The 25,080-nt window shown below is 39.6% G+C and overlaps 1 protein-coding gene across 9 annotated transcripts in view; it reads left to right on the forward strand.

Annotated features, from left to right (window-relative positions):
* Peak1 (pseudopodium enriched atypical kinase 1) overlaps positions 1–25,080 on the forward strand; it is a 301,634-nt gene that overhangs the window by 270,084 nt on the left and 6,470 nt on the right. For all 9 annotated transcript variants that reach the window (XM_087210267.1, XM_087210268.1, XM_021250057.2 and 6 more), the window contains one exon: positions 4,487–5,232. In XM_087210267.1, coding sequence (XP_087066393.1) covers positions 4,487–5,232 — 746 coding nt within the window. The remainder of the gene's footprint in view (positions 1–4,486; positions 5,233–25,080) is intronic.

The following is a 25,080-nucleotide window of genomic DNA, read 5'->3' on the forward strand; positions in this document are numbered from 1 at the left end:
GTTTGTGAGGTAATAAAAGGAAAAGGAAGAAAAAAATAAAACACTTTTGGAACCCTTCATTCCTTCTGTGTCCAGTTATTTTTGTTTTTTTCTGCTTGGGAGAAATGGATAGTAAATGGCAGCCCACAAAGCTTTTTCTAGGGCACACATTGAAATGGACAAAATAGGCTCATCTTTCTAGTTATTTCTTTATTCCATTTCTCTGTCAGCTGGATTCTTGCTTGTTCCTTGGCACACAAATGAGACCCAGCCCCCATCCTCAATAAGCAGCCCTGTGGGGAACCCAATGTGTACTTGAGGTAAATGCTGCAAGTGCTTAGAAGGAAATGTTCATTGGGTAATATGAGGTCCCAAGTAAGGAGAGGTCAGTTTGGGAGAACAGAGTAAGAAACACTCCCCAGAAGCAGAATATTTAAAGCTGAGAGAAGTGCCTAGCTAGCTTGTGGAGGTCCTGGGTTCAATCCCCAGCAATGCCCCCACTCCCACCCAAGAAAAAGATGAGAGCATTGTAAAACTATTCCTGGAAAATTAGCATGAGCAAAGACACGAAGCATGAAGGAAGAATAAAGAAAGTAGCCAGAAGTGCTAGAGAAATTTCAAGCTGACTTAGGATGGAAGAGGAAGTGCTACAAGAAAAACAGGTATACCAGGGCCAGGTCATGACAGACTTGCTTGGTTCACTCAGAGACTTGGATTTGATCTTGAGGATAGGATTCTTTAAGCAGGGCAGTGCCATTATCGGCTCTGCTATTTGAAAAAGATCTTTCTAGTAGCTGTTGAGGTGAGGTTAGCAGGAGACTGGAACAAGAGGAAACTGTCACAGTTGTCATGCAAGGATGATAAGGGCCTGTGCTGGTGCAGTTCACTACTTGTAACTTCCCTGTGGCGCCTCATCTCTAAGAGATCTGGGTCAGCAACTGAAAAGTGAGGGCTTGTTACAAAGCAACCAACTCATCTCATATATAAACCATGGTTCTGACTTCTCACATTAGCCAAGGAAAAATAGAGCAAGGGCAGTTCTGGGAAGAGGGCTTCACTGTCAAGGAAGAGTCCATGAAGGCCGCCGACTCCCAGCCTCCTTGGTGATGTTATGGACACGGAGGAATGAGAAAATGCAATGAAATTTTATGATGTTTTCTAAAAATGGATCAATTTGGCTTACCAAGATATAATTTATATACCATAAAATTCACCCTTCTAGAGGGTACAGTTCAGTGAGTTTAGTGTATTCACATAATTTTGCAATCATCACTGCTGTCTAATTCTAGAACACTTTCATCACCCTATACAGAAACTCAATAGTAGTCACTCTCCATTCTCCCAGTCCTTAGTAACCACTAATAATGTTCTGCCTCTGTGGCTTTATATATTACTAGATTTTTCATGGAAGTGGATCATACAGCCTGTGGTCATTTCTGATTGGCTTCTTTGACTTAACACACAGTTTTCAAAGTTCATCCATGTAGCATGTATCAATAATTCATTCTCTCCTCTGTATGGCTGAATAATATTCAGTGTTACAGCTGTACCACATTTGTTTATCCATCATGAGGCAATGGACATTTGAGTTGTTTACATTTTTTGGCCAGTGTGGATAATGATGTTATAAACATTTGTGTACAAGTTTTTGGGGTTTTCTCGTTTGTTTTTTGTTGGGTTTTTTGTTTGTTTTGTTTTTGGTACCGGGGATCAAACTCGGGTCCTTGCGCTTGTGCAGCAGGCCGCGAAAACACTGAGCTAAATCCCCAGCCCGTGTACAAGTTTTTGTATAGACATATTTTTTCATTTCTCTTGGATATATCTTAGGAGCAGAAATGCTGGCTCATGTGATGACTATGTTTTAAGTTTTTGAAAAAATACCAGACTGTCTTCCAAGGTTAGCGGTTTTACAAAGATGCCCTTTATCAGGTTTAGGATGTTCCCTTCAGCCTCTACTTTTTTGGGTGTTGTTATCATGAGGAGCTACTAGATTTTATCAAGAGCTTTTTCTGGATCCTTTTCAGATGTTAAATCAAGCTCACATTCCTGGAAAAATCCCACCTTGTGGTGTAGAATCCTTTTGAAATGTTGTTGGACTAGGTTTACTAGTATATTATGAAGGATTTTTGCATCTGTGTCCCTCAAAAATAGTAGTCTGCAATTTTCTGGTAATGTTTTTGTCTGATTTGGTCATCTAGGTAATGCTGGCCCTTTAAAAATTGAAGGTATAAAGTACTCCCTCCTCCCCTGTATTTTGAAAAAGGTTATGAATGATAAGTATTACAACTGTAGAATTCACCAGTGAAGTTATCTAGTACTAATTTTCTTCTTTGTGAGAATTTATTTATTTACTCATTTATTTTTGTGGTGATAGGGGTCAAACCCAGGGCTCATGCACCCTAGGCAAGCACTATCACTCAGCCACATCCCCACTCTGAAGTTTTTAACTTACTAATTCAGTGTTTTCCTTGTTATAGGTATCCATGCAGTTCTACTACTTTTTCACTTTCAGCTCTGAATATTCATTTAAGAAATATTTATTGAATGCCTATTTTGTTTAGAACCTGATCTTGGGACAGAGTTTACAAAAATGAATAAAACAGGGCCGGGGATTTAGCTCAGTGGTTCTGCCACCTGCCTTGCAAGCACAAGGTCCCAAGTTCTATCCCTGGTACCGAAAAAAAAATTTTTTTTTTTTACTAAAACAAGTCTTTAACCTCTGGGAGCTTTGCTTTCTTATATTCTTTCCCTCACTCTCATGCTCTCTCTCTTTCTCTATGTACATATTTTTGTTTATTTATATTTAATGTAGGTCTAGTGCTTGTAAAGATATTGTTACATCCCATTGGTGGAGAACAGAGATCCTTAAGCATGCCATACATAGTGGTAGTTTAAACTCTCAGGTACTCTTGAAAATTTTGTATTTATGAAAAATGAAATGTATTATCATTATCATTATTACAAGCACAGTTTATGTCGGTGTATATCCGTGGCATTTCTTCAAGGAAACCACCACACCTACTATTTATGTCACCTGTTGCCTTCCACTCTGTGATCATCAGTGGGAGCATGTGTGAGTTTCCTAGGACAGCTGTAATAAAGATTGTAATGGATTGCTTAAAACAATAGAAATATATACTCAGGCAGTTACAAAGGATAAAGACCTGAAATCAGAGTGCTGGCAGCAGGCTATGCTTCCTTTGAGACACAGGGTAGAATCCTCTTTCACCTCTGCCTGGCACCTCATAATGGCCATCAGCCCTTGGCATTCTCTCACTTGTAGTTGCATCACTCCAGTCCATGCCTCTGTCATCATATGCTATTTTCCCTGTTTGCTGCTGTCTTCACGTGGTGTTTTCTTCTAGTGAGGACACTAGTCACATTGGGTTAGGGCCCACTCTAATGACCTCATCCTAACTTGGTCTGTTTCCAAATAAGATTGCATTCACAAGGTACCAGAGGTTAGGCTCTCATGGGGGCAGGGGGAGGGGGTGATTCAGCTCATAACAAGGGGTTATGCTTTAACTCTGAGGTCTTGACCAAAGGCCTCATTTTAATCACATGACCAATTAATTGTAATAAATCTTATGGAAGTTTTATGGTATATTTCTCTTACTTAAAAAAATTATATCCTCTCTTCATTACATAAGTTCTGAAGATATCATTGAGCCCATATGCTTTATCTTCTGGGCAAAAGCATTAGACACTAAGCAGAAATAAGGGGTTCAGTATAAAAGTTCCAAAAGTAGTGCCTCTTAAATTATGATGTGTATATGCCCCCCAAATAAAAGCAGTCACATGAGTTTGTGACTGACTGTCTGGAACAGCAGTTGCCTGCTTTGTACACTTACCATCACAGGAATCTTGTATACCAGTTTAGACAATGTCAGAGTCCATCTCTAATGAAATAAAATGACATGGCTTAAGCAATTGCATTTATGTGTGATAGAAAATGCTGTATACATGACAAGTGTTATACAAATGAATATAAAATGACAAATGCTATATACAGCACACATCTCTCTGGAACGATATTAAAAGAACAAAACATTATCTTCTGAGCCCATGGGTCCCTGTTACTATTTTCTGCCTTTTTCAATAATGCTCCTGAGCATTTTCTTGATCCATAAATGCTGTCTGTCATGTCCACTCCATCACAGTGCAAATGTTTGTGAGTGGCTGTCATTCCTTAGTATTCTGGTGTGGTGAGTTATAGTGCTCTTGGGGCAGGACTGAAGAGTCTAGATCCTTTTTTGTAAACAAAGCCCATCACCCAAACTAGTGCCCTGTTCCTCTGGCAGAGAAATGATGAAACATTATTTATATTTGTTGTTCCCTCCAAGTCTTGGACTCATAGCTTCAATGTTCAAGTATTTGTTCTGTGGTTGTTTTCCCATTTTGAATGAAAGCACTAAGTCTTACATTTCCCACAACTACCTCACTCATTTCTACTCAAGTCTCAATTATGAAATAAAAATTTTCATTTAATTGTTTTTTTCTCTTCTAGGGCAATCTAGAGCAGCTATGATACCTCCCAAGCATCCACGCCAGCCCAAGGGAGCTTTGGACGATGCCATTGCCTTTGGAGGGAAAACAGACCAAGAAGCACCAAATGCTTCCCAACCCACGCCACCCCCACTGCCAAAGAAAATGATCATAAGAGCCAATACAGAGCCAATCTCCAAAGACCTCCAGAAATCCTTGGAAAGTAGCCTTTGTGTCATGGCTAATCCTACCTATGATATTGACCCTAACTGGGATGCCAGCAGTGCTGGCTCTTCTATTAGCTATGAGCTCAAAGGTCTGGACATTGAGTCCTGTGACTCCTTGGAGAGACCTCTGCACAAGGAGAGACCTGTCCCTTCTGCTACAAATAGCATCTCCAGTTTAACCACTCTCAGTATTAAGGACAGGTTTTCTAATAGCATGGAGTCCCTGACCAGCCGGCATGGTCCCTCTTGCAGACAGGGCCGAAGCATCCAGAAGCCACAGAGACAAGCACTTTATCGAGGCCTTGAAAATCGAGAGGAAGTGGTGGGTAAAATCCGAAGCCTTCATACAGATGCCTTGAAGAAATTGGCTGTTAAATGTGAAGACCTCTTCATGGCTGGACAGAAAGACCAGCTCCGCTTTGGCGTTGACAGCTGGTCAGACTTTAGGCTAACCAGTGACAAACCATGTTGTGAAGCAGGTGATGCTGTTTACTACACTGCTTCGTATGCAAAAGATCCACTTAATAACTATGCAGTCAAGGTAAGAAAATATTACAATCTCATTTTAATCTTTGCAAAGATGCTGATACTGGGATGAGTCCATTCTTCTTTCCCTCTTTCCTTCCTTCAGTTTTTCCATTCTGCCAGTTAGTAATCCTCTACCTTCCAGCAGGTACTCTAATAGGGAAGAGGCTTGTTTATACTTAGAGGAGAAAAGAGATGATGTAAAGAAACAGTTTCAACAGTATACTGTATGCCAGAGATAAACAGGAATTTTACAAGGTCCCTGGAAAGACCTTAACTTGGACTCCATAAGTCACAGTAGTCTTCTTAAAGGAAGTAGACCTTGAGTTGTGGCTATTTTCAAAGGCTGCCTATAAAAATGAGATCTGTTATGTACTTTCTAACCATATTTCTGTCTTTATTCTCTTCCAAATAAGAGACCCTTGTCTGTGCCTATTCTGTAATTCTCCTGCTTCCTGCAAAAATGTTTTTTTCTAGAGGAGGTAACTAATATTTGTTGAACTTTATTTTATAAAATTTAATCCTCTCATCAACTCTATGAGGGTAATATCTTTTTCTGTACTTGAGACATGAGGAAAATGGAGCTTAGAGGTAAACAAGCTTGCTTAGGGTCACACAGCAAGCAAGTGGTAAACCTGGGATATAAACTAGATATCTCTGACTCATAGCTACACTTTGTCCTGCATGTCATGTATATTGCCCTTTCCAGACAACCACTACCTGAAGATGTCTAGAACTCTTGACATCAAGGATTCTTGCTGAGTTATACTGGCTATAACAGTAAACCATAGGTTTTACCAGTGTAAAAACCATGATGGACTGTGGTGTCCAAAAGATTAGAGTTCAGACCCTGGCTCTGGCACTCAGTAGTTTTGTCAGTAATGGCCCCTATCATAAAGGACTCTCCCTGATAAGTGCTCATTTCTTTCTCTAACATTAGCTCTTCCCTTCTTTAAAAGAGTAGCAACCTTTGGGCTTCCATTTCCTCCTCTTTCACATGTTTACAATGGTACTCCATCTACTTTATGGGATTGAGGTGAGAATCAAGTGAGATAATGCAAGTGAAAGGGTTTGAAAAACACAAAGCTCTGTGTAAACGTTAAAGTAATGTTCTCCATTCCCATAGTTCCTTTTTTGCTGCTTCTACTCACTGGTTCAAAACCAATTAACATACCTAAATGACTTTTACCTGTTAATTTGGCTTAGAAAGACCAGATTGCATCTTAGTAAATTAATGGATAAGGTAAACAATTGGCCTTTCCTGTCTGTCTATCAAGACAGAATATATGCTTGGGCCAGACCCTTGGCTGGCTGATCACCACAGTTGCAGCACTTGCACTCTTGACTATCTGTGGCACTGGCAGAGTGTCTCTGCTCCAGTCCATACAGTCAAGTTAAATTGAATGGTAGACTGCAGAGAGGGGAACTGGACTCCATTTCATATATTACTTGCTGGTCTAAAAAGGCATGTTGAGATTCTGTATAGCACGCAAGAGCTGTTACGTCAGTTGGGGTTATGGTGCCTTATCTATCTTGGGTTTTTATTGTTTCAAGATCACCAGTGCAGAATGAGTACCTATTTCAGAAAGGGGCATTGAACTATCTTTTCTTTCAAAACAATTGAGAAGTAGGGTTTGACTAACTTTATATATTATTGCTGTGCAATCTTGTCTCTTTCCCAAATCAATGGTCTAGTATTGATTTCTTTGCTTGTAATAATGCAAAACCAATCTCAAAAGAACAGGTGGCAAGTGATTATATACTGGGAGTTGTTGGCAGGTTGGGAAAGGATGTTTTACACTAAATGCTGAATATAAATGTCTCTTTGAAGACCCTCTGGGCATTTCCAGAAGGCCCAACTGATCGTACAATCTTAGAGGAATAAACTATGAAAACCTGACTTTTGCAGAGATAAGGAAAAGAAGCCAGAAGTTGGCCCATACAAACAACTCCTTTTAGTGTTTGTCTTTTTAAAATATCCACACCCTTAGTGTTCTGTAAAGCACAAGCTTTCACGTTTTTTGCAATATGGATAGACCAAGAATTTTCCACATCTTTTAAGTTCTCATTCCTTTTTGCTTAAGAATTCATTCCTTAATTCATCTTGTCTTCTTTCTCATTGTACTATAAGCGCTCAGGAGGAAGCAAGGTGCTCCTTTGTCACTCTGCTTAGATCTCCTCTGCTAAAAATCCAATTTTATCATACAATCTCTATCTTTTACAAAACATTAGAACACACTTCAGCTGGGTTTTTAATCATCTTTCTTCTGGTTTCCACTGACGTGGTGCTCATTTCCATCAGAGACCACACCAGAATCACCCTTACTTTCTCTCAGTTCTGGAGGCTGGAAAAGCCAAGATCAAGGCCATAATTGACTCCCCTTCTAATGCAGGTCCTCTCACTGGCTCACAATAACCACCCTTTCACTGCATCCTGACATCATCTCGACAGAGCATGCCAACTCTCTGTGTCTCTTCCCTGACCTTACCCCTTAACAGATTCTTTACTCCTATTGCCTCCTTACTGGCCTGTGTGTGTGGCACAATGGAGATTAGGGCTACAGAATAGGATGGGGTGGGAAGACTAACAGTTCAGGCCATAGGAGGAGTTGTGTTTGCTTTTGCTCTAAAGTAGGCAGTTTTAACTCAGGACTTCTCCTGAATTTATACATTTTCCTATTTCATATTCATTCTTATTTTTATTCACCATAAATAGCTTCATTAGTTGTATTGATCTTAAACTAAAAGGCATTATAGTTCAAAGTAAAGAGCTTTGGCATCATCTGCCCTGCACTCAAGTTCTGACTCTTGTCTTTCTGTATTCTTAAGCAGGTAATCATATAACCTCTCTTGATTTTCACATTGGTGTATACCGACTGCCCTGCCTACTTCATAAGATTGTTATAATGTTCATATTTATGTAGTGAAAGTGCTTTTAAGCTGGAAATGGTGGTGCATCCCTGTAATTCCAGAATTCTGAGACACTGAGACAAGAGGATCGTAAGTTTGACCCTTATCAAGACCCTGTCTCAAAATAAAAAGTAAAGGGCTGGGGATGTACCTCAGTGTGAAAGCCCAGAGTCTAGTCTCCAGAATGAAAAAACAAAATTCTTTTTATGAACTATAAATTACATATAAGACTTAATAAAATGTGTTGTTATTAATAGAAAATTACTGCTCCATATTCTATAGATCACTATTATTTTTTAATATTTAGCAGATTTAGATAGGTTCTGCATGTATTTTCTTTCTCATTACTTCAAATATATAAACTTTTTTTTCCTTAAATTTATGAGAGAAGACTATAAAGTGTTACAGCCTCAAGAACGTGGTGCTGCCAAAAATCAGGAACAAATTAAGTGTCTGGTATTAAAGAAAGAATTAAATAAATTGTGGCACATCAGCCCAATGGAATGTTTGTAGCCATTAAAAGTGGTGATTATAAGTACTATATAAAATGAAAAACATTTGTTGTAAAGTCTCATAGAATGCTAAATAGAATGATCATAACTTTTTAAAAATTGACCTGCAAAATGGCAATATTTAAATAATTCCTGTGTTAGAGTGGTGGTAACTACAGATGATTTTTATTTTGTATAAAAATATCATTAGGTCTTTTCAATGAAAAACACTGAAGTGTTAGAGGTTTGGAATCATTTCATGCTGTTTCTTGAAGGCACAGGTCTCCCTATTCATTTCTGTAGTCCTATCCTCTAGCATAAATTATAAATAGCTCCTATTTCATGCTTCCTGGCTTTTGCAAAAGCTGCCTCCTCTATCTGGACTGCCCTTCTGGGAGGCAGTGTGATACAGTGAAGAATCTTTGCATTGTGATCTGCAGACAACCTATTTCAGAATCACCTGAGAGTCCTCATTTAAAACATAATTTCCTTGCCTCCATCCCAGGCCCACAGTCAAAATCACAGGGAAGGAGGCCTGGGAAACTGCATTTGTAGTAAGTACCCCTGCGTGGTTCCCACATACAAAATGGCTAAGAGCTAGGCTTTTAAGTTAGACCTCGGTTGTTTTTTTGTTTGTTTTTGTTTTTTTGAGACAGGGTCTTGCTACATAGCCTACACTGTCCTTGAACTCATAGCAGTCTTCCTGAATCAGCCTCCCAAACGCTGGGATTACAGGTGTGCATCACCATACCCGGCTCAGACCTTGGTTTAAATGTGTAGTTTTAGCTACATATTAGCTATGTTGCGTTAGCCCAGTTACTTGCCTTTTCTAAGTCCAGTGTCTTTGTCTATAAAATGAAAAAAACCACTTTATTCTTCTTAAAGCCAGTGTAAAAAAAAAAATCACAGGTGTCAACGTAAACCTAGTGATATACAGTACTCAGAGCATCACTTGGAACAGCGTGAAGTGTTCCATAAATGGTAGCTATTTATTCCTCCATTTTCATGTACCAAGAAAGTACCTAGTCTTAAAGAATCCAGTTCTGTGATCTCCTGAGTACCTGCTGATAGCTCTTTCCTATATATCTGCAAGGTACCTGGAGGATTTCTCTACCATTGTAGGATTGTGCTGAGTTGTACAATTAGGCAGAACTACTGTATACAATTATAGGAACATGCCTTCCCTCCCTGCTGTTACATCTGACCTTCTCTGTGGCAGGGACTGTGGCTTATTAATCCTTACATTCTCAGCATCTGATACATCATGTACATAGTGGGCATCCAACAAATGCTTTGACCTTTCAAAACAAACATTTAGTGTTTAAAACATTGTGATACTTGTGCGGATTTACAGAAATACATATGAGTATGACAAAGTCTTGCCTTCAGGGAGCTTTTATTCCAGTGAGAGAGACAAAAGCATAAACTACTCTTAAGTTTCAGAGTGGTCTGCAGAGATATAAAGATGAACAGAGACTAAAGGACCCAAGACGTCATTAACACTTATCTCAGGCCCAATAAGAAAAGGACTCTGGGGCCAGGGATTTAGCTCAGTGGTTCCGCCGCCTGCCTCGCAAGTGCAAGGTCCCAAGTTCAGTATCCGGTACCAAAAAAAAAAAAAGAAAGGGACTCTGGTAATCACTTTCCACTCTTCTTTATAGTGCATAGAAAAAATAGTGGGAAACAATACTATGGAGAGATTGAGTATCAAATTTAGAGACTTTGATGAGCTTAAGAGATTTGATTTTATTTTGTATTTTGTGGGAAGCCACGAAGGATTTTTAAATAGAAGAATAACATAGGGTTAATGATTTTGGAAGAAGACTGTGATAGAAGAGGCCAGAAGGATTGGAAGCATGGAAACTGGTATTGCAAGATTTCAGGTAAAAATGTTTCCTTGAAATAGGGCAGAAGAAGAGAAGGGCGGGTGGCTCAAGTGCTGAGGAAGGCAGTAGGCCATGTCTAGTGAGTGGCCGGTTGTGAGTTGAGGATAGCTGTGCTAACATTTTGCGGTAGAGCAATCTCAAGAGGAGGAGGATGCCATTAATTGAAATATAAGTCAGAAAAGCCAGAAGGAGCCAGGTGTGGTGGCACATGCCTGTAATCCCAACACTCGGGAGGCCAAGACAGGAGGATTGCCATGAGTTCAAGGCCAGCCTCAGCTACATAGTGAGACCCTGCCAAGAAAGAGAGAGAGAGAGAGAGAGAGAGAGAGAGAGAGAGAGAGAGAGAGAAAGGGGGGGAGAAAGAGAAGGAAAGAGAAAAGAAAAAGGAAGGAAGGATGAGCTCCCTGTGGGACCTTCAAGTGGGCCATCCCAGCTGAGAGAAGCCCAGCAGCCAGATAAAAACATGGGTTACTCAGAAGAGAGTTCAAGCCTAGAAATATGGTTTCCTGGTCCTCTCATAATTTGATTTAATTCAAACTGTAGAAAAACAAAAGATTATAGTGAAGAGTCTCCAAAGTCGGAAAAAGCCCATACCTGTCAGTGACCCAGAGGAGGAGCAATTGGAAAAGCAGCAGCAAAGGGCAGGGTTCCACAGGGAGTCTAGAGTCTCAGAGGGCTGGAGCAGAATGTGGACTCAGAAGAAAGCAAGAGCTCACTCTCTGCTAAACCTCAAGCAAATGTAGTCTTGGGACAGTTGGAAGGGCACCAGAGAAGCAAGTTAAGGGAGAATGCAGTGGAGAGGCCAGGGGGACACTGAGCACAGCCTGCCTTTTAGGTAAGTTTTTCTGTGAAGGAATGGCCAAATTGGTTCCTAAACAGTATCTTACCTTCAATTCCTATTTCCGTCTCAGAGCCCTGCTTCTTTTATCTTCTCATCACCATTTGGCAATCCATCACCCAGCAGATGAGACTGTCTCTGTGGCCAGCACGTTGGCTGTCCTCCAGCCCTGAGCTCCCTGCTTTTTAAATAAAGTCGAACATAGACTTTAGCATGAACTTAACTTCCCTGCTCTCTAAATAAAACCTGCCTTGGCTTTTCTCCCTCTCAAAGAATCTGAGTGGCCAATGGCAAAGCCATTGAAGTAGACTAAAGTCAACTTTAGAAGGGTTTTTACCACTCTGTACAGGAGGAGACTGGCCAGAGAGGAGAAAATCACTTTTGCAAAGAAACACTAGACTCATGGCTGGCTGCCTCCTGACTCCTAGGCCAGCAGAACCTCATCAGCTAATCATGCTTGCGTCAGTAAACTCGCCTTCTTGTGCCTCAGTGTTGTTCCTGAACATCTAAAGGCCAGTCTTTCACCTAGAAGCAGGGTGGATGTTGGTGAAATTATAGCTCAGTCTACCTGACACATTTCTTTCCCTTGTCTTATGAGATCATGTCATAACAAATGCTGCCATGAGAAACCACATAATAAATTCAAGAAAGCTACTTTGAAGAAGATGCTAAACGTTTTACATAAGTAAAAAAGTATAAGCTGAGGGGTTTTTTCCCCCAATAGTCCCAATATTGGTACATCTCCTATAGGAATCTTCTCCTTTTAAAATAATCTGGGTCTTTGTTCTCAAGGAAAGGGCACACGAACCCCAGGGAAGGAATGCGCTTCTCTGTGACAACAGTGTGGCTGTCCGCTTCCTTCCAGCTGGGGCAAATTCTTGTTAAAATTTTGTGATAAAGTAGAGGTGAGCCGTGGAGACCAGCATCCTTTACTCCATTTATGACTCCAGATCTCTCTCTCATTTGGGTGGATACTGAGAAAGCAAGACACTAAATTAAAAAATGTTAACCTGAATAACTTACAAGTAGTTTTGAGGGTCTGCACGAGCAGCTAATTACTAGCTTGATGGTAAGGAAGAACCAGATGGGGAAACCACTTCCACTTTTGGAATTCAACACAACTATGCACAACGTTGGAGCTTTACAGAAAGTAATCGGCAGCCAACTTCATGTGCCAGTGTCCACTTCCTTTCATGGCCCAGTGCCTACAGAGGTGCTAAAGGATCTCAGCTGGGGGCTGATTTGGAAAGGAGATGCTTGGGGTGCTCATGTGAACCTGGAATCAGAATGAATTGGCTAGCAGGAAAATGGCATGATGGCCTTAATTAATGAGGTAAGGGGACATATTGGGAATTATAAATTGGGAAATTAGTTGAATTCTTCATCTGAGCCCTGAGCTGATTGTTGAACTGCTCTATGCCTCAGTTTCTCTAATGTGAATATTGCAAGGCATCATTCTGTCACCCTAAATTACTGCCTGAGGAATGCAAATGATTTTTTTTTACCCATAGCTGAATGGGAGAGTGAAAAGATTTGATGTGTACAAGTCAAAGTGATAAAATCTTATACAACTGCCTTCTTGAATTTCTTTCCTTGGCTCCAAAATGGGTTTCTTGGGCATATGAACATTTTTATAGTAATTCAAGCTGTAAAATATCTGGCCTGGCTGATAGGTCTCATATAGTATGGAGTCCTGAGTATTTGGGGCCCAGATAACATTTTATATATTAAACATTTAATTCATTTTGAATATAATTGCACCAGTTTGACTGTGTGGGGTCTTGCCTCTAAAGCTCCACATGAAGCAATACTCCTCCCAGGCCGATCAAGGGATTAATGTCAGAAATTAGCCTGTGTTCTTATAGTAAGGTTGGACCAAACACTGGCTATCAATTTAGAAGTTGTTTTCATTCTACACTCTCCCATTTGCAATTGTACTTTTGTGTCATGCGACAAAATAGCACAGATGGTATAATGTGTGTGATCTTCAGTGTTTCTCATATTTGTCCCTCTACAATTCATTCCCTACAATATCCATCTCACTTAAGGTTCACTGAGGCACTGTAAAATGCATGGTGTGAGATGGAAATGAGATTCCCTGCCGATAAAGTAGAAGTAGGCTGAAGGCACACTGTGCCCATAATAGAAAAATAAAAGCTAATGTAGACTAGTTTAGAAGAGTCCTATATTGTGTAATTATTGCTTTCTTTGGGGAAAAGAGAAAATTGAATGGAACGACGAAGAGCCATGTCTTTTTGTGCAATTTTGTGCAGTCTGGAATCTCTGAGCCTCCAGAGCAGCATGGGCTCAGCAGACAGTCCTCACTGATCCAATTTTACCCAGTGATGGGTCAGGTCCTTCGTGAGCACTTATTCAGATTTGTCTGCCATTGCCCCCTCCCCATTCCCTTGCCAACTTCCATCTGTTTCGTAAAAGCTGTTCATAACGTTCTAGCTGCTTGGAGTAAAAAAACCATATGGCCATGCTGGATCAGATGTGGCCTGTTGCAGGAGTTTATATAGATGTGCTGAACAAATACTGTGTGGCTTGTTCTGTGCTAGGCTCTAAAGACACCAGTATCTGCTCTTAATTCACACAAAAATGTGCTAAGTATAATAAGAGGCATGTACCAGATAAGGAAGTAACACAGGGAGTTTATAGAGTATTTAGCACTTTCTCTAACAGAAGTAACACCTGAAAAGGGCTCCGAAAGAATAAGTAGGAATCCTTCTAGCAAATGAAGGGTGAAAAGGGGGTCCCAAATGAAAGGAGAAGGGTAGGAGTTATGGAGCTAGCTACAGATAGTTCAGTAAGGTAAGAGCAAATGGAAAAGAGCTGAGAAATAAAAAAGAGAGGATGCCGGGACTTTATCTTGTGAAGATAATACGAAGCTGCTAGGAAATTTAAATAGGCAAGCAATATCAGATTCTTTTAAGATGCTTCTATAGTCAGGACTGGTGGCTCAGGTTTGTAATCCCAGAATACTGGAAGGCTAAGGCAAAAGGATTGCAAGTGCAAGCTGAGCCTGGGCAACTTAGCAAATTAATATAACCTTGCATCAAAATTAAAAATAACCAAAGGGCTGGAGATGCAGCTCAGTGTGAAGGCCCGGGATTCAATCTCCAGTGCTACAGAACAAAACAAAGCAAAAAGATGGCTCTATGGCATGTGGAAGGTGTATTTGAGGGGACCACATGAGAGGCTCATGGAGATCCAGTGGAAAGCTTTTGTGGTAGTCTAGGCAAGTGATGATGGTAACAACAGAGAGAGAGAAAAATAATTTAAAAGTTATTTAGGAACAGAATCAGTTGGGCATAGTGAAGATGGAGGAAAATTCCAGAGTGAACTTGGTTTCTCATCAAGATGTTGGGACTGGCAACAGAGCCATTCATCAAGAGAGGGTATACTGAGGCAGCAGGGAGCTTGGTGGAAGGAAGAGTTCAGATTTGTTGAAAGAATCCATAGGACATAACACACATAGAGAGAAATCAAATAAGCCATTGCATATATCAGTGCCAAGCCCTGAGACACAGGGTGAGTTACATATGCAGGTGGAAGGCAGCAGCACATGCAGGGTAGTTCCTGAAGGGATTGTGTCAGTGAAGAAAGAAGACAGAGTGCAGGCACTCCAAACAGCAGCGCATGAAGGAGCCCTTAAGAGAAAGGGTCAGGAGAAGAATAGTGAGACCACTCTATTCCACAGCTCATCGGTCCAGTCATCATACCATCTGGGTTTGCCTAGTGTCCACCCCCCACCACCACCTTGTTGCCTTAAACTGATGTTATTGAAAAGGCAGCAAGATGTAGGTCCTCTGTACTGGTCCCAGGTGTTGAGGGCATTCTGGAAGGATCAGTGGTATTAGACACATATGCTTCCTTTTCCCTCTAACTGCTTATCATGCAGCTTTACAGTCAAACCCCCCATAGTCTGCTTTATGGAGTTAGCTGTCAGAGGTTGAAGGACTTATTACAAACATAAATGCTTTGTAATGGCAAATTTGCCTCAAAGGTATGCAGAGCAGTTGCCATGAGCAACACAGAAAATAAGCCCCTCAAATGAAATGAATATTTGGAATTAAACTTTTCAGGTTGTGTGTGAGGAACCATTGTCCAGCTCTGTTTCCCTGCTAAGATTGGGCCCGAGTGTTATGTGCTGTGAACTGGGTCTGAGGTCTCTGGAGAAGGTACTTTGCTTGTGATTCTGAAAGCATTTGGTTTTTGTTTTTTCAGTTCCAACAGATCATTTGTCAGTGGCTGAAGGTCCCCACCCCTGTATTTATCAGTCTTGTCTGACTGCTCAGGATGCTGCATCTGGCAGATGGAAGTGCTGAGGAGCTGTCAGATACATGTGGGAATGCTCAGTCGATGGCAACCAGTTTTTTTCCTTCCTCTTCTGTGTCCTCACTGATCTTTATTAACCCAAACAGTACGTTATTTGTATGGGGCTGGGGGGGTTTCCAGCTACCTGATTGTGTGTCCCCTTTGATTTTCCTGATTCCTCTGGAAAGCAGCTCCAGCAGGTGTGCCCTGTAGGCAGGAGAGCAGGAGGTCACCCTGGGAAACGGTTATCTCCTCTTGCTTGTGCTCTTAACAGGAAGCTTTCCCACCTTCTCCACCTTCATAGAACCAAAAATGTGTCCAGAAAGAAGTCCCAGGTGTATTTTACAAGAAGATTCACGCTTCAGCACCTGGTTTTCCTCTCCTGCCACACAATTTACAAGTAAATGACACCTGGATACTGATATTGTGGCTCCCTCTAGTGTCTCTGTGGCTCAACTCTCATCATGTCTTTCTTCCCTCTCAGAAAATGTAGACAAACACAGAATCTGCCAGAATTGGCAGCATTTCCCATACATAGTCAAAATAAAACTTGTGATTTTTTTCCTATTAGGAAAAGAAATCTTATGTAAAGATATGTAACAATTCTGGCTCCAGTTGTATTCCTATTTTTAAATTTGGGGGAGTGTGGGAGCCCTGTGGAAGTTATTCTTTTGGAGAAATAATCTTTCTTAAGATTCCTCTAGTTCAATCCATCTACCCTTTGTAAGGAAAGAATGTGAATTACTTTCAAGAAAGATTAATGAAAATGAGGAGCCAGGAAGAAGTTACTTTGATCCCTGATAGAGAAAATATTGGATTGGGGGAAGGGAGCAGGCTATAAGAACCCTGACCATTTGTTCTGCAAAGAGTAGCTTGTTTTCTGAAATAACTTTTGGACTAGAAATTCATCATCTGAAGTCAGGTCATTTTTAGTTTTTTTTTTTAAAGGAAAGGAATCAAGTTATTAATATTTGAAAAATGACTACTGTGTGATGCATAGAATAATACAATACTCCGACCTAAATTAACATCATTGTAGAGTCCATAATATAGATTTATGAGGTACTCATTGTGTGAGATCCTATTATGGATATCTCCATAATCCTGTGTTTGTGTTGTAACTGGCTTCATGGTTATAAACCAATTAAAAGCCATAGCCCTCCCCCCCTTTACACTCCAGTGTTTTCCTGTTTTCATTTGCTCTTAAACTAGAATGATCCATTGTTCTTCAACCTGTCTATGTATGGTAAAATGAAGAGATAAAGAAGTGCCACCCACTCTGGTTGGCTATCTAGGCAAGCCATTTTCCTTCTGAACATCCAAAATGGCCAACAGTTTATCATTTCTTCTTCATAAATCACTTTGATCCTTTATCTCAAGTTGATCTGTGAAGCTGAACATAAATTCTAGTTGTTATGTCCATGTTCTTGTCTACTCCCAGAGCTCTGGAAGACCTTATGAAAATGTCTATGCCTAACTGTGCGTCTAGATAAAATTAGAGTGTCACAATTAGAATATCTTACCTGTTTCTAATGTTAAACTACCAGGTGGCAAGGTCTTTTCAGTGTGGCTTAGAATAGTGAATTACGACAGATGCAAACCATCCTCTCTTTAAGCCATAGACTGGCTTAGCTTGGACTGAACATGTGCTGCTCTTGACTTAGAGCTGACCCTGGCATCATGGTGTTGACCTTTAACAGTCACTTATTAGTTGCCTCTATCAAACTTGTGGGCAGAGCACCTCACTGCTGTGGCAAATGGCTCTCAGGACTCAAAACAAAGATATATTTTTCTCTTATTCTATTTGTTTGAAAAGATATGAAGATTCTATAAGATTGCCTCACTTTAAACATTTGCAAGTCGCCTGAATCATCAGTGTTACATTTGTACAGCTTTGTAGGATACAAATGTATTCTACATACTTGATACCATTTAACCCTCACAACTGTCATGTGAGTTAGGTTTCAGGATTTTTTGTTGCTTTTGTGTGGATTGTTTTTGTTTTTGTTTGTGTGTATTTTTTTTTTAATACTAGGGATTGAACCCAGGACTTTTGTACTAGGCTACATCGCCAGCCTCCCCTCTTTTTTTTCAATTTCTGAGACAGAATTTGGCTAAATTTCCCAGTCTGTGTCCAGACTCATGATCCTCCTGCCTCAGCCTCCCAGAATGCTGGGAATACAGGCATGGGCCACCACACTAGGCTTCAGTGTTTTTATATTGGTCCTATCATTAGGGAGACTGTGATCCAGAGAAATTAATCACACCCAAAGTCACACAGCTAAAGTTTAACTTTTAGTCTCATTCAGCTGAACTGAGTAGAATTTGGTAGACTTTTGGAAGACTGAAGAGTTAGTATCCTCTCACTCTTATTCCAGCAGGCAATATGATATTGAGCAAAGTATTTAAGCTGGCAATGAGGTTAATGGTGCTATGTGCTGGATCAGTGCCTATACAACTAAAGGATGACTATTATAGGATCTTTAAATATATAGTGACAGGCCTCTAGCACAAACAAGCAGGCCCTCACTGGCCATGTGGCACTCCCCACACAACCATCCACCGACTCCCAGCTGGCTCCACATTTTTCTTCCTCTTGGCACCAGGCAACAGAGATATGGACTAACCCACCAACTTGATCCTGGATGAGGACAAGGCCCAGGGAGAGAAAGTAAGCCTGGACAGCAACTTCAGGGACTCTGGTGTTACCTTTCCAAAGTGACTGGGGGAAAGACAACCACAAGAGACCACCACAGATAGGGAACTGGCCATACATAGATATAGGCTTACACGAGAAGTGTAAGCTCAGACTGGGAAGGACAAGGCCATGCCCTCTATAGAGAGCAACTGGACCCTGAGAGTGTCGATGTTAAGTTCAGCAGTCCAACTGAACCCCACCCCACAGCCGACATCCAGCAGGTACCAGAAAGCTGATGGCATTTTCCATCTACCAGTGTGAGCAAGGACATGCCTGGGCTTGGACAGTAACCACAGTCTGGGGTGAACAGACACAGGGGCCTCTGGTGCAGGGAGGACATCTACACCCTAACCCTAGGCAGAGAAAATCCTGACTGGCTGGATTCCAAGACTGCAGGTCCTAGAAAGGAATCATTCATTCAAAAACACAGAGGAATTCTTCCTTTGACTCAATCTTTTTTTTATTTTTCTATTTTTAATTTTTTTGTTTTCATTTTTTTTCTTTCTCATAATTTTTCCTTTCCTTTCTTCCCTTTCCCCTTCCCCTCCCACCACCCCTCCACCTTTGGACCTTTTCCTATTTCAAATTATCAATTATTTGTTTTAATCATTTTCGTCCTTATTTGCACTTTCAGTTTCTCACACTAGAGATACTATTCAGTATTTACACATGTGTGTCCTATTTATTTCACTTAAGAGTATGGCCTCAATATGCATCGATTTAGCTATAAATGACTCTGAGTAGTACTCCATTTTATATAAAAACCACATCTTCTTTACCCAGTTTCCAGTTGATGGACACTTGGGCTGTTTCCAAACCTTAGCTATTACAAATTGTGCCGCTATAAACATAGGTGCACATATATCACAGTAGTATGATTCTTTTAATTCTTTGGGGAAGATACCCAGCAGGGGAATAGCTGGGTCAAATGGGACCTCTAGTCCTAGTTCTTTGAGATATCTCCATACGGATTTCCACAGTGGTTGCACCAGTCTGCACTCCCACCAACAATGGAGAAGGATTCCTTTCTCTCCACACCCCCGCCAGCATTTGTTATTGGTTTATTTCTTGATAGCAGCCATTCTTTGTGGGGTGAGGTGGAATCTCAGTGTTGTTTTCATCTGCATCTCTCGAATGGCCAGTGATGTTGAACATTTTTTCATATATTTATTTGCTGCTTTTACTTCTTTGTCTGAGAAATGTCTGTTCATTTCGGATGCCCATTTTTGAATTGGGTCGTTGAATTTGGGGGGGGTCTGTTTTTTTTCAATTCTTTACATATTCTAGATAGTAGTCCTTTGTCTGAGGTACAGCTGCTAAAAATTTCTTCCCATATTGTAGGGTGTCTCTTAGCTCTGTTGGTAGTTTCTCTTGCAGTGCAGAAGCTTTTTAATAAGATGAAGTCCCAGTTGTTGATTCTTTGTGCTAGTTCCCGTGCTACTGAAGTTTTGTTCATAAAGTCTTTTCCTATGCCAGTGTCATTGAGAGTTCTACCTAACTTATCTTCCAGCAAGTTTACCATTTCTCTATTTTTAATTTTTAATTTCTTTTGTCAGCTTTTTTTTTTTTGGCAGTTTAGGATATTTTCTCCCCCTCTTTTTTCCTCTTTTAGTTTGTTCCTTGTCCTTTTTTCTTTTCCCCTTTCAACTTTTATCCTCTTCTTTCTTATGTTTTCCTTTATTTCCTGTTTTTGTTCTTTTTTCTGTTTATTCTTTCCTGTTACTGTTCTCTGACATTATTAAATTCCTTTAACTCCTCAATTGGACCCCGATCTCATTTTCTCTCCTCCATCTCATATACCATGGATTAATTTTTTAAATTTTGCTTTTTTTTCATTCTCCAGTTCCACACCCCCTCTACCTTTATTTCAATAACTACTAAGCTTTATGATTCACTAGTTAGCTAGTTAACATTAAACTATTAGTGTCGAGTACTGTTCTATTATTAGTAGGGGTAAAGTTGTTCCATGTAGTAGATATTTACTGTAGGTCAATATATGGTGTGTCTTAGTGTTTATGCTATAATTACAGATCTCTTTTCTGTGGTTAAGGGTGATACACATCAGTGGTCCTTAGGATTTGTCAATATTCAGTTTGTCTTTGATGCTATAATTGATGCATGATTTTATTACTGTCGCCAAGGTGACATAGTCGTTGCTGTTAATTTTTCTTGAGATGCCAATTTGTTTTCTGGAATGCTTTGGGGTCATTAACAACACTGCAGCTTGGGGCTGGGGATTTAGCTCAGTGGTTCCGGTGCCTGCTGCGCAAGCACAAGGACCTGAGTTCAATCCTCAGTACCAAAAAAAAAAAAAAAAAAAAACAATACTGCAGCCCATTCCTAGAGAACTAGGTAGTGGTCCAAATATGCCACAACCTCCCATCCCAAGCAAACAGAGGTGGTTAGATTGTGGGACAGAAACAAAAACCAATTGTTAGCTACCTCCAGAGGATGCTGCTGAAAAGTAGACATTAACTAAAGATAACTCCATACTAGAAACAAAGCTTTCCACTATAATCAACTCACAAACCTACACACACATAGAAATATGAGAAGCACCTCATGAAAATACCTCCCAAAACGCCCAGTGCCACCAAAGCTGATCCATGGGGCATCAAAATGAAGGAAAACAAAAGCCACATAGCCAGATTATTCTAAATAATATCAGAAAGACAAAAAAAAAAAAAAGATCAATAAGGCATTTGGCAAGCTCAAAGAAGAGATAAGTAAACAGATAAGGGGCTGAATAAAACAATCCATGAGTCTACAAGACACATTAATAAAACTAAAAACCTAGCAGAGCTAAATAAACATGAATCACCAGCATAGAAAATAGAGTCCAGGGCCAGGGATTTAGCTCAGTTGTTCTGCCGCCTGCCTCACAAGTGCAAGGACCTGCGTTCAATCCCCAGTACCAAAAAAAAAAAAAGAAAGAAAGAAAATAGAGAAATAAAGTCCATAACAAGGTACCAAATAGAAATTAGGGGGATTAAAAATTGTATAAAGTAAAGGCACAGGAGTGACCAGTGTGAGGACAGAGTGTCAGAACTAGAAGACAGAGCCATTGTTGGTGACCAAGTAATGAAAGACACCTTAACAACAAGAGAACAAGAAAAATGGATCCAAAAGCCCCTAGATAATGCAAAGAAGACTAAGATTAATTGGAACTAGTGAGAAATCAGAAGATAGCACAAGTGGCATTATAAAATCTCTTTACTGAAATAATAGCAAGCAGAAAACTCTCCAAATAAGGGAAAACAATTTAACGTACAGGTAAGTGAAGCATACAGAACCCCAAATAGCCATGATTAGAAATGAACCTCTCCAGAACACATCATAGTCAAAATCCCAGAAGTCTAGTGCAAGAACAGAATCTTAAAAGATTAGAAAAAAGCAACAAATTACTTGTAAAGGTAAACCCATTAGAATTACAGCAGACTTCTCAACACAATTTCAAAAGCCAGGAGAGCTTGGAGTGAAGTGTTCTAAGCCCTAAAAGAAAAAAATTTTCAACCCAGGATGATATATCTTATAAAACTGTCTTTCTAGATTGATAGAGAAATAAGATATTCCCTGGATAAAGAACACCTAAAGAGGGGCCGGGGATTTAGCTCAGTGGTTTCGCTGCCTGCTGCACAAGCGCAAGGACCTGAGTTCAATCCCTGGTACAAAAAAAAAAAACAAAACCAAAGAACACCCAAAGAAATTCATGACCACCAAACTAGCTCTCAAAAAAATTCTCAAGGATACATCCTAGAAAGAAACAATGAAGCTAAAAATGACTAGAATCATAATAGAATGAATACACCAGTTAGGGTGAACAATTAAGTAGAAGGGAGAAATAGGGAACCAGCAACAGAAAAATAAGGTAGTAACAGGAATGAGTCATTTCCTATCAGTAATAACTTTGGCAGAATGGATCAAGAAACAAAATCCAACAGTATGCTGCATGTAAAAAACACATTTAACCCAAAAAGAGACTCATAGACTGAAAATTAAAGAATGGAAAACAATATTCCATGCAGTTGGAATCCAAAAAAACAGCAGGTGTAGCTTTCCTATATTCAAAGTGGACTTCAAGCCAGAACTGATCAAAAGAGGCAAAGAAGTTCACTGCATGTTGGTTGAGGGAACAGTCCAACAGAAAGGGATAATTAATATATATGAACCGAACAACAGTGCACCCAACTTCATAAAACAAATACTATTAGACATAACAGATAAACATAATTATAGTGGGGGACTTCAGTACCACACTACCACAAATACAAAGATCAGCTAAACAAAAAATCAACAAAGACATATCAGAGCTGAACAGACTTTCAAAGAAATGAACTTAATAGATATCTACAGTGTTCCACCCAACAATAGAATATACATTCTTCTCAACAGGACATGGAACTTTTTACAAAATAGACTACATACTAGCCAATAAAGCAAGCTTCAGTAAATGTAAAAGAATTGAAATTATACCAAGCATATTATCAAATCATGGCACAATGAAACCAGAAATCAACAACAAAACACAAATTATGCAAATACATGAAAACCAAACAATCCACTCTTAAATAAACAGTGGGTTGCAGAAGAAATCAAGGAAGAAATAAGGCAGTTTCTACAACTAAAGGATGCCAGTACAACACACCAAAACTTAACACAATGAAAGCAGTCCTAATAGGGAAGTTTATAACTATGGATACCCACATCACAAAACGATGCACCTCAAAGTCCTTTAAAAAAAAAAAAAAAGAACAAACCTAAAGCTAGTACAAGGAAGGAAATTATAAAGATCAGGACAGAAATCAATGAAATTGAGACCAAATAAGCAATACAAACAATGAATGAATCAAAGAGTTGGTTCCTTGAAAGAATAAACAAAATAGACCCTTAGCCACTCTAACCAGAAAAGATACCAATCAGTGCAAGGAAAAATGAAAAAGGTGAAATCACAATCAGTACTGCCAAAATAGAAAAGATTATTGACAATTACTTCACAAACCTGTAGGCCAGTGAACTGGAGAATTTACAGGAAATGGATAGATTTCTAGATACATACATGTGAATTACCAAAACTGAACCAAAAAGATTTTAAAACCCTAAATAATCCAACAACAAACAGTGAAATTGAAGCAGTAATTTTTTTAAAAACCGTACCAATTAAGAAAAACCTAGGTTCTGATGGATACACTCTTGAATTCTATAAGAACTTCAGAGATGATTCAACACCAGTATTCTTCAACCTCTAATGAAATTGAAAGGGAAGGGAAGAGAACACCCAAAGCTATTCCTGGAAGCTAGCGTTACCCTGATTCTAAAACTAGGAAAGAACCAAACCAAAAAAGAGAAATACAGGCCAATCTCTTTAATGAACACAGATGCAAAAATCCTCAACAAGATACTGGCAAACAGAATGCAATGAATCATCAAAAAGATCATAAATCATGACCCGATAGGCTTCATCCTAGGGATGCAAGGATGATGAAACATATGCAAATCAGTAAGTGTAATCCATCACAAAAACAGAAGCAAGGACAAAAATCACATGAACATCTCAATAGACACAGGAAAAAGTCTTTGACAAAATCAACATCTTTTCATGATAAAAAAAAACCCCTGAAGAAAATAGGTATAAAAGGACTTTATCTCAACCAGATGAAAGCCATTTATGACAAACCTACTGCCAACATCATATTAAGTGAAGAAAGCTGGAAGCTTTCACTCTAAAATTAGGAATAAGACAAGGATGTCCACTATCCCCACTCCTGCTCACTAGTACTAAAAACATTAGCAAGAGCAGATAGGCAAGAAAAAGAAACAAAAGAGATTTTATAGGAAAAGTAAAATTATTATTATTTGCAGATGGCATAATTCTTTACATAGAAGACCAAAAAATTCTACCAAAAGACTCTAGGAATTAATAACCAAATTCAGAAATGTAGCAGGATACAAAATCAACACAAAAAATCAATAGCATTCCTACACACAAATAATAAATCCCCTGAGAAAGAAATTAGGGAAAAAATACTATTCACAATAGCACCAAGAAAAATTAAATACTTAGGAATTAAGGAAGTGAAAGACATCTACAATAAAAACTACAATACTCTGTAAAAGGAAATTGAAGAGAACATTAGAAATGGAAAGATACCCCATTCCTGTCTAGACAGAACCAATATAGTCAAAATGGACATACTTCCGAAATTGATACACAGATTTAATGCAATCCCAATCAAAATAACAACTGCATCCTTCACAGAACTGGAAAAAACAATACTGAATTCATGTGGAACCAGAAGAGACTCAGAATAGCAAAAGCAATCCTCGGTAAGAAGAGCAAAGTGGGAGGCATCACAAATCCAGACTTGAAGTTATAAAGCTATAGTAATAAAAACAGCATGCTACTGGCACAAAGACAGACATGAGATTCAATGAAGCAGAATAAAAAATGTAGAAACAATCCATTCAGTCATCTGATCTTTGACAAAGAGGCCAAAAACGTGCTGGAAGAAAGATGGTCATCTTTCTCAGAGACCAGAAGTTTGCTTAGAAAAGCAATGCCCCATGTAGGCATTTCTCAAAGTCATAGATAGGTGGCAGCAGCCTTGAAGGGACTTGTTTTCGGATCCTGCCCAATTGTATCAAGTGTCTCTGGACCATGGGTCCAGAGAGTGAGGAGGGGATGCTCTTCTCCCAGGGCTCCTTTTGCTTTGTTTTTCATTTA

This window comes from Heterocephalus glaber, unplaced genomic scaffold (genome assembly GCF_053883595.1).
Source record: "Heterocephalus glaber isolate CG9 unplaced genomic scaffold, H.glaber_assembly_v1.0 deba00001140, whole genome shotgun sequence".
Lineage (NCBI taxonomy): Eukaryota > Metazoa > Chordata > Mammalia > Rodentia > Bathyergidae > Heterocephalus > Heterocephalus glaber.